A 10500-nucleotide genomic window follows, 5' to 3' on the forward strand; every position below is an offset into this window, starting at 1 on the left:
CCCGACTCCCGCTCGAGTTGCATTTTCAGTCTCTAGGCAAGGTGAAACTGGCTCACCTCATTCGAGTGCAAACCCGCATACCAAAAGAGGTAAAACGTCGGACGGAGCACGCAGGCGGCTTGGATAGACACATCCGCGCTCGCGCGTGCTCTCATGTCTGGGTCGCGCGTGCCGGGGCGAATGCGATTTCAGCCGCAACACCCAGAAACTGCGAAGAAATACAGGCTGGCCACTATACAGCGAGTGTTGCTTCTAGCTGCCTTTGCGAGAGAAGCTGTTTAACCCGGGATTTCCCGCAGTTTGTGTCCAGTACGGCGCGGTTTTGTCGCGACGGCTCCTCGCTGCACGCTGTGCTACACGTTTCAACACGAAAAGCAAGTCAAACGCGCGCCTACGGGAGACACACGAGACCGCAGGCACCTATACGGACGCTTGGCTTCGCTGTCCGTCTCCGGCGAGAATGCGGGGATCGCCCCCCATTTTTGTGGTGAAACGGACAGCGCGTTCTTCGCACTGACGGGCAAAGGCGAAGCTTCTGAAGAACTCAGTGAAACATAGTTTTCCTTGGAGTCGTTCTTGAACCTTTTAGTGCGAGATTTCTGTCACTACCCATCCACGCGCTTTGTGTGAGAAGACAGCTGTCGCGAAGCGTCCACGTGTCAGTGTCGCATGTCGATGGCCCGTCTCCGTGTGCCGCACGCGGCGAGAAGGTGCATCGTGCTAGTGCTTGACGGGCTGCGGTGGTCGTCGGGGGCGAGGACACACTTTGGCCACCATGCCAACAGGAACCTTAATCCTAGAACCAGGAAAACGGAAAGTGTTCCGTGTTGTCCTTGCGTGTCTCGTGAAGGAATGTGGCATGCTGGCGGGCAGCCCTCCGGTGTACGTACACCCCAGCAGCACAAAAAGAACCTGTTTGCGCTCGGTGCACCTCGTGTGAGAACTGATTCTTACGACTCCGGGGTCACTTTTCTAGCCCCCCGGCGCAAATCCTCTGACTTCTTACTCCTTATAGGGCGAGAGGGCGTTGAGGATCGGAGAACGAATCGTTCGCGGATGCCGTTCTTTTTGGCCCCCGTGTCACAGGGAAACCGTTGGTCGTGGAGTGACGGCAGGACGCAAACGGAAGGGGATTCCCCTGGAACCTGACAGCAACGGAACAGTTTCGTATCTCCGCATGTCCTCTCCCCTTTCTGTCTCGTATTCCTGACGAGCCTCACTGGTGCACCGGCTGTTGTCTTGCGCCAAGTTCCTGTTCCGTATACCGCCTGCTAGGTTGTCCAGGGAAACCACTATCTTGCTACCTTCCTGTGGGTTGGCATCCGTGCTGTGCCACTCTTTCGCACTCTTGACTCGCTGTGTAATTCAACTCGTGAACCTTTGCGGCTTTCTGCCGTTCCTGTTCGTCAGTTGCTGCTCTCCAACATCGCAAACGGGCTGTGTGTGTTCTGTCTTCACACACATCCGAACCCATCCTGTGGGCCAGTGTGTTTATGGGTGTCATCTATCTGCAGTGTGTGAGTCGCGCACACACGCGAATCTTCCCCGGCATCGCTTCTCAGAATGAACCCGCAGACTACTGGAAGGCTGCTGGCTGCCTGCACTGTCGGACTCTCTGCTTACTGCCTCTGTTGGCTGTTCCTGCCGCCTTTCTACAAGGAGACTCGGGCGATTCAGCTTTTGTTTCCCTCTCCCTTCTACCTGCTTTACCTTGGAGCATTCGGAGTCCTGTTTCTGATTCTGGGTTCCCTTTGCGTGGGCGGTATTCTGATGCTGCGGTACGACGACCCACGCCTCACAAAGAAAACGAAAGAACCGGCTTCCCGTGGCGTCTCTTCCCTTCCTCCCTCTCCGTAAACAGGCGCGGCGAGGTCGAAACTCTTCTCTTGTTGCGGACTTGTGGAGGACTTGCTGCACGAAGCTGTGCAGAGGAAAAGCGGCGTGGCCTCAGTTTTTCGCGCTGTGGCGCTTTTCAATTCTTTCTGTAGCACCGGTTAGGTGATTTTGTGGGTTCTTCAGCCAGTGTCAACGCCCAAATCTTATCTCCCACGTGGATATCCCAGGCGGATTTCTGTTCCAAGTCGCTCTGCGTCCCCAGGGTATTCAGCGTGGATTGCGACTCAGTGCCACGGGACGTGTTCCTGTTCCGAGAATCAGCTGCAATTGGCGGTTGCCGTCACCGCTCCCCGTCAGGTGCACGGAGCCGGCCTCTCCGGTTTTCCCAGTCCGCGTCCTTTCGTTTCTGCAACCGTCTCTGTTTAGCTTGAAGGCAGGGAAACAACGTCTGACTGTTGGTTCTCGACCGGACACGAAACAACCCCGCTTTTGCAGCAAAACAAAGTGGAGTCTGGGCCCCTGTGAGCGCGTGGCCTCTCTCTGTGGCGCTGTGTGGATGTGGGCGATCGCTGTGGACGGTGTACCTGTTGACAAGCCGTCGTCCTGTTTGAACTCTGGCGGTGCTCCGTTTTGGGAGTCGATATTTCGGCTGATGTGGCAGGGCGAAAGAAACGTCGAAGACGAGAGAGAAGCCATCGTTTAACGCCCTTGTTGGAGTGTGTGTCCCGGTCTCTTTACAACTCGCCGTGCCGTCCACACGCAGTGGGACGGAAAACTTCCTTACCTGGCAGTGAGTCCAGCGCGGACGCGAAGTGCAAGGAAGAAAACGGGGCCCTGAGTTTCCGCGGCTTCGTCGTGCGTCCTCTTCCTTCTCAGCGAGGCATGAGAACAATGGGGGGGAAAGGGGTTGAGACCCGCGGCGACGTGTCGGAAAGCGGGCTAAATCTGGGGGATGCGCCACTTCGTGGGGACCTGAGAGCACGACAGAAAGGGGGGAAAGGCACCGAGCTTCTGTCCCTCAAGGCAGACAAACAGACCGCGGAAGGCAAAGCCTCGAGTCCTCGAAATCTCCAGCATCCAGATGCAAACTCCCAGGCCGACAAGGCTCGTCTTTGCTCCCACTCGTCCGACGGCGCTGCCGAGGAAGGGACTCTCGTTGTCCGCCCTTTCCTGCGTGGAAAAATCCACCTCGCTCTGCTTCTCCTCTCCCCGGCGTGGATCTTCTTCATTTTGAGTGCATGCAGCAGTCCGAGTTCTTTTGTTGCTGCAGCCATATCCTGCTTCACCTTTGTGTGGAATTTCATGGCTAGCGCCCTCCTCCACTGCTTCGAGTGGACAAACCGCCCAGGGATCTACCAGCTTCTCCATAAGCTCGACCATGCAGGTAAGCTGGCGTGTCTTGGCTTTCTTCGACGCAAGAACCTTCGAAAACTCTTTTAAAGATTCGCTGCTCATGGCCTACCAAAGGCGTCCTTGGAGCCGTCGTGGATGGTTGTAAGCGCATATCTTTGTAACGTTTTGACGGTGTGCTTTCCAAGTGGAGAGGGCGGTACCACGTGGTTAGAGGGTAGGCTGGTCGAAAGAGCAAGACTTGGATGCTTTCCAGCTCTGATGGCGAACGAACTGCTTCGATTGAAAAGGCATGTAGCCGTGCTCAGTGTGGAAGAAGAAAACCTAGCACACGGACAAGGCATGCATGCGCGAGCCTCGACGTCGAAGGGTCACCACAGAGCGGTAGTGAATTGCCCCTGAGTGCGGTTCAAAACGATTCTCGTGCGCCTGCCTCTCCTCTCTTTCGTTTAGCCGCCAACACAACGCAGGCATCATTTTAAAACCTAGCAGAACACTGGCAATCTCCGCCCTCAAGCATACGCGATGTGTGGCTGAACGAGCCCAGAACTCATGTTTCTCCTCTCCCTCTCTATCCCTTCTCCAGCTCTCCTCACGGGTACGGAGTCGGTGGAAACACTCCGGTTCAGAATTAGCATGTGGCGCGCTGCCTTCAATTGGGAGGGGCTCTGTTTGTTGTCTCTTTGCGCAGGAATATTTATGGTGATCAGTGGAAGCACAACTCCCATTCCGATGCTTCTTCTCGACGCCGGCTCCTCTTTCTGGTTACTTTTCGTCCAACTTGCGGCAACCATTTACGGTAACAAAAAACGGACAGACGCGCCACAGCCAAGCCCCACGCAGTATCCTGGGAAGCTTGCGAAATAACGAATTGTCCGTAGGGGCTTCTCAGTAGCGAAAACTTTGCGTCTCGATGGGCGTTAAGCTCCGGTCCGGACTTGTTTTGCTCTGCATGCACGAAGCGGGCGTGGCTGCTGGCCAGCTGGTGTGACGCTGAGGTCTGCTCGGGGGACAAGTCAATTGCTCAGGTGCGGCAAGGGGGAAAATGACTGTGCATTTGCGCGGCTTGTACAGAGATGCTGTTTCAAGTGCCCTTTTTCTGGCATCTCTGCTCCGATGCCTCACGTTTCGCCTGTCTCGTTCCTCCAGTGGGGGTCTCCTAGGCAGAGACGGGTGTGGTACACAAAAACCGCGTAGCAGAGCAGCAGGCGGTATGCGTGTACGATGTGTGTTGGTGTGTGTTGTCTGCGTGTTGTTCTCAGGATTCTGTTCGATCATTTTCGGGGACCTGACCTCAACGGGGCGAGCTCGACGGGCGTACACGTACATTTTTGTGGGACTTCTGCACGCGTTATTTCTCTCAGAGTATTACCGCGTTTTAAAGTCTACCGAGCTGATTGCTGTCATTGCTCTGGCGTCGCTTTATGTCCTGGGGGCCTTGGTTTACAGTTGCAAGCGCCCTGATCCGTTCCCAGCAATCTACGGCTTCCACGAGGTCTTTCATTCCTTCTGTTTCCTCAGCTTTCTTCTCACCTTATGGCTAGACTACGTCGTCATCAAGCGGGTAGAGTGGGGGTGAAATCGGAAGAGTCGAGAGCGCAGAGGGGACAGGCGGCGTGGTTGGAGCAGCCGCGCATGCATCGTCTTGGACGCCGTTAAGGACGGTCAGGATGGAAAAAGAGGAAAAAGATGGAGATGCCGAACAGAGGCGAAACGTGAGGCGTGACCCTGAGGATTCTTTTGGTCGCCCTTGACAAGAGATTTACAGGAAGGAGCGCTAGCGCCTTCTAGTCAATGTCTGCTTAATGATGCTGTACGTTTCCAAACGTACGTAGAGCTTACAGCTACCCCCGCACACACGCTCGTGTGCCACGCAGCCGTCGGTGTGTGTCTGTAGCTGTAGTCGTCCTTATGTGAATCATCCCGTATGAAATGTGAATGTGTACTTGCATGCTCCAAGCGTGTATCTCCGCGGAGGTCCCGCGAATTCACTCGCTTCCCAGCGAGGCGGGGGGGTAGAGGGAGCAAAGACTATGACTGTGCATAAAGGAGAGAGAAACGGGAGAGTGCGACACTCGCGTGCCTGTTTGTCTCCTTGGATTTGCTGCATGCTCACGTGGACTCTGTTTTCATGCGGGCGATTTGAAAAAAAAAAAAAAGCGTTACGTGGAAGCGAAGCTATGGGGGAGGGGGGGGGGGGGGATCAGGGGAGAAGAGCCCCCGAGTTGGGTGGACTGAATCACGCGAGCATGACACTTGCCTGTCTGTGTGGCGCACATCATAGAGTAGCACGAAACTGAGACTTGTCTTTCAATTCCTGTTGTCTGTTCCTCGGTCAGCACTTAGGCTAGCCAGTTTGTGATACATCTAGTCCCTTCGAAGTTCTGTCCGCCGAAACGATACTGAATTCGACCAATGACGTGCAAAGCTTGCCTTGTCCATCTGGGCACTGAAGCCGCGAAGCGGCCTCGCTCCCACGCACACATCTCACTTGGAACGGGAGGACCACCGTCTTTTTCGCTGTCCTGTTGAGCCGAAGCGCTTGCAACGCCCCCGTTGATTATAAAGTTGCATCCTCCGCATGGGCGAGGTGAGACGGCCCGCAGTGTACTGGGTTGGGGATCACAATTTTCTTTCTCTGCTGTCAAGGGCTGTCTATGACGGTGCCGAAGAGGCTGCCTTCGTCAGCCTCAGTGGATTGTTTGCGCTTTTTGGTCGTCTCCCCTAAAATGGGCCGTCGTTTTTGTGTGTGGAGTGACAGGAGTGTAGACGTACTCGTAACTCCACTCCCACTGTGGACCTGACTCGTGGCCGTACAAACAACCACACTGGTGGGGGACTTTCACTCCCGTTTCGCGCGTGACTCAGAGGAGGGTGGCGTAGTGTCAATAAAGAACGCCTCGCAAATGTGATTTATGCCCATATGAGGAGACACGTTTGTGTGTGCCGAGTTGTCGACAGTGTGCCCGGTCATAAAAGCATGTGGCACTGTGTGATTTGAAGCAGTGCTTCAAAATCGAGGCCAACTGTTTCACAACCTCGCGTGTAGGCTTGGATTATTGCCAGGCGTGGGTGCTTGGTTTACTCCTGTCCCCCCAAGAAACACGGATCGCGCGTCCTCTTTGAGTTCCGCGGACTGTCGAAGCGATGGTTCTCACCAGGAATACAACTCAGGAAGTTGTGTAAGCGTAGACTCGCACGAAACCAGAGGGTAGCCCCCTACAAACGACCCAGAAAGGAAAATTGCTTCGTCACAGAACAGGCGTACGGACGGAAAAAAATCGTAATACCGATACGGCACGTGTTTCGCTGCCTCGTCAGTTTGACGTCGATTCATTCATGCCCCCCCGCGGTTCACCTTACACGTGGCCATGCCAGTATACCTCGGTGGACGCATCCAAAACGTAAGCCTGTTGTACAGTCGGGGACACCTCCCACAAATCTTTATCAGTAGCCCACAACCGGTACCAAGTCTGTTCGAAAGTATCGAACAGAAAGCCTGTAGAGCAATCCGTTTGGCACTAAAATTTGGCAATTTCTATGCGTCGTTGGTAACTCGGCATCAATCTTATACTGCGCAGGCACAAGCAGCTACCACTGCTTATTCTTGGGAGGCAGCCGATGGGCAGTCAAGTCGCTTTCTTTGAACTGGTGAGGCTTCGCACCCATGGCAGTGCTGGTCGGGTAGACTGTATAATCTTTCCAGCGAAATCTATGTGGAGCATCGTGGCAAGTGCCCTCCAGGTCATTGTCCTCGTTCCGGATACAACTTCTTAAATTTGGTGCGCTCTTCGATCCTGTCAGCCTCTGGCCCTTTTCGCGTTTCGGTGCCGCCGTCGCAGTCTGATTTGAAGGTTTCAGGCTCTGAGGGGAGAGAACCTAAAGAGGAACACAGAAATCGAGCAGAGTATCGCTTGTGGCGGGGAGCGGGCATGTTAGCAGCCACCAGGCCGGATAGGCAGGCTAGTCCGGTACGTCCTTGGCGGTTCTGTGGGCTGTCGACTTGCCGGGAGTGTCGCCGGTGACAGGCTCGTCGCCGTTCTACTGTGGTTTCGCGTTCTCCTCTTGACTGTGAAGTCTTTGCAATATTTTGAATGATGCTGCGTAGACGCATTTGACGACTACTCTTGTGTGTGTTTCTCCCCTTTAGGGGGGGCGGGGAATAGAACAGAAAGAGTACTAGAAAAGAGACAGGGAGGCAAGTGAGGTGCGCTTGCTTCCATGTTCGAATCGCGTGGAACGCATAGTTCTTGACTCCCATTGTTGCCCGTGGCGAACTGTGCGTGCTCTGAGGTCTTGTGGGAATCACTATCGCTTCAACGCCAAGACAGACGCGTGGAGCAACTAGGTTTCCAAGTACCGTAGCCGCGAGGGAGCAGAGGATGGCATGCACTATCTTCTGTTCCAGGACTCATACGGTGTACGGCAGTTGTTGCCGAAAACGAAACCTTAGTCGGCAGACGCGGCAACTTTGAACATGCGCGAACAGGGTCGCGGATTAAAGCTTACAGTGGGGCTCGCCAAGGGGGATATCGTGCGTGCATGACTGTGGCTCTTCGGTTGAATTGTTCTGGACTGAGAGGAGGAAGTACAAGGCCTCGTTGGAGAAACAGGAGATCTTCGCCCAGTTCGTTGACGTAATCGCCGCGTCGAGTAGCTGCACAATGACACCAACCTCTCCTGTTCGAGAAATTCTCGCTCTGTCCGGTTCACGGCATACACAGGTTTCGTCGCCTCCAGTCGATGCAAAAGTAGCTGCAGAGACGGAAAAAATGACAGAAAGTCCCCTACGCTGCCATTTGTTACATTCCTTTTGATGGATGCTGACGGCGGTTGTCCATTCGGTAACACTCTAGACCAGACAACCCTATCGCTGGCGCCGGCAGGTGAATGCACGGAAGACAGCACACGAGGGGACCAGGCGTGCGCAGTTTGAGAGATATTCTTTTTGTTCACAACAGGACGGAATGGGCGATTTTCAAACAACCCAGCGTCTGCCACACGCCCCGAGAATCGGGAACTGCGTCTCAATAGTATTTGTTCCTTTTGAGGACCTCGTTAACGTGGGTGCCATACAGATTGCATTTTACGGCATACCAGCGTCTATTCGTGTAACGGGCGATATGGCTGTACAAGGCGGCAACGTTTTTGTCATAGCCGTTGCCGCAGGGCTCAACTCTCCGCCGGTATTCGAGGTATGGACCGAAAAGATTTCCCTGCTCAACTTTGGCTATGAAGGTTCAGAATCTCCAGCACCGCGCCGCACCCTGGGCTGGAGCACGTCTCGTTCCATCTTTGCTTTCCGCTTTGGAACTGAGCACACGGCGCGTGGAGGCACTAGCCTACCTGATTCTGCTCGTATATACGGATGAGCTCCCTTCGCCGCGCAACTTCGTTGAGGCTATGCTTCGTTGACTCCTGCGGTCTCGAGAGAGCCGAAGACCTGTTCATGGTGGACGCGATGGCGCGGAGCATTTTGAGGTTCTCGAAGGCATCATTCATCTTCTTTCTCTGTTCTGCATAGTAATCTTTGCGGATTGCCCGATGGAAGGAATCGCTAGCAGGGGGTCTCGTATCGACATGCGGTTTCATAGTCCTGAGCCGCTGCTGGTGCATCTGCAACTCTTCCTTCCATGCTCGCTGCCCGATAACTGGGTTTCCATGCGTACAGTCAGTTCGTCGATTAAAGGCCATGATCTTACCTCTCTGCAGGATACAAACTCGGCAGCTTTCTCTGGAGCCCAAAGTGCTGGTAGTCGCGCTTGGTGATGACGCCTCATTGGGACGACGGGGCAAAGTGGACGAGCAGTGTCACACAGAACTGTTTCAACACTGAACAGCTTCACGAATTTGCTTGGTGGTATGCACAGGCATTGTTGAATACGGACCTCACATATGGCCCCACCAGGCCACACAGGAAGAGAAAGGATGACAGGATACCAGGAAAACCAGTTGGAACACCCGCAGCCCACGCCTTTCCTGGGCCTGAGCTTTTTATGTATTTACAAATAGCCTGTGCGTCACGATACACCGGCTCCGTGCCACGGGGGAACGACGACAGTCAAACGCGTGGAGGGCGAGTCTGTAGTTGAAACAGATACAGTTGTTTCAGCGGTCTAAATCCTGCGCAACCCTTCAGCATTAGGAACCCAAAAACCACCAAAATCACGCTTTCACTAAGTCGCATGCGATAAACCAGTGGAAAACTGCGGACAGGATGGACATCCGGGTCTGCTAGTCCCCCACTGCTGACCCATGCTTGGAAAGCAACAGAGTCGTCAAATTTCGTTCCGTCTTTCGGGTGTTTCCCTTAAACAGAGACCGCTTATCACTTCGTCGCACACGCAGGACAAAGCAGCACGCCTTCTCGCGTAGCAAGCCTCCTCCGCAGGCAGATGTACGGGGCTTGCTCTCCCAGGCCCCACTTGGGTCGCTCGCTTGGCATGTGGAGCGGCATTTTTAAGGATGTCCTAGTGTGCTGCCAGTTTCTACCTCGTATGTAACAACTTTCTCGTTTTCGTTTACTGGTAAAAACTGGCCTCTCCAATGGCCACTCGTCCTTAGCCAGCATCTTGTACTGTGTAGCTGATACCGAGTTCTGGAGGACGTCCGGGCGGCTAATAACCCAGGCTCCACTGAACCGTCAGGTGTGCAAATGATTCTGCTTGAAAGTGAGCAATTGCTTTTTTATGTAGCGTCGCACGGCTGGGGAAAGCGAAAGCATCATCTCATGCAGGCAGCCGGAGCGGAGAACTGGTTAGGCCGCGACAGCTTGAAAGATAGAGAAGGATGCAATCTTCTGGTTGATGCGTTGTGCAGCCGAACGAGGGACAGTGTCGTTAGGGTATCATTGGTCTGCGGTGATAAAGAACTGCAAGACGAGAGACAGTGTCGCTAGGGTATCATTGGTCTGCGGTGATAAAGAACTGCAAGACGAGAGACAGTGTCGCTAGGCTCCATGAAGTTACACGCAGGACGTGGCAACTGATATGACTGCCACGTAGTCTGGATAGAGAGGTCGAGAAAGAGTGTCTCTGTTTTTGCGCGGCTGGCAGCTTTCAGTGAGTTCAACTGTTGCATATGCTGAGGAGAGGAACTAGAACCCAGATCATGACGGAAGCAGGGTAAACGCCGCACGAGGGATGGCGGCAGGGGGAACCGAGGACGTGAGGAGAGGCGGGTAAGGCCAAGAAGAATGAGAGTGAATTTACTCATTCATTCAGACTTAGCGGACGGCTGTGTTCACTGATACTATCGTGAACAGGACTAGTAACACAATTACGACCCCGATATGACACCTCCCTCCGCGGGGTG

General features: G+C 54.2%; 1 protein-coding gene across 1 annotated transcript; it reads left to right on the top strand.

Moving 5' to 3' along the window:
* Positions 1 to 1563: 1563 nt before the first annotated feature.
* Positions 1564 to 4765, top strand: NCLIV_017190 (putative hemolysin; the record flags this gene model as incomplete). Its single annotated transcript, XM_003881911.1, has 4 exons — positions 1564 to 1778; positions 2628 to 3220; positions 3878 to 3985; positions 4449 to 4765. 4 exons carry the CDS (start codon positions 1564 to 1566, stop codon positions 4763 to 4765), a joined length of 1233 nt encoding a protein of 410 aa, XP_003881960.1.
* Between the last annotated feature and the right edge of the window lie 5735 nt (positions 4766 to 10500).

Source organism: Neospora caninum, chromosome VI, assembly GCF_000208865.1.
Source record: "Neospora caninum Liverpool complete genome, chromosome VI".
Classification (NCBI taxonomy): Eukaryota; Apicomplexa; class Conoidasida; order Eucoccidiorida; family Sarcocystidae; genus Neospora; species Neospora caninum.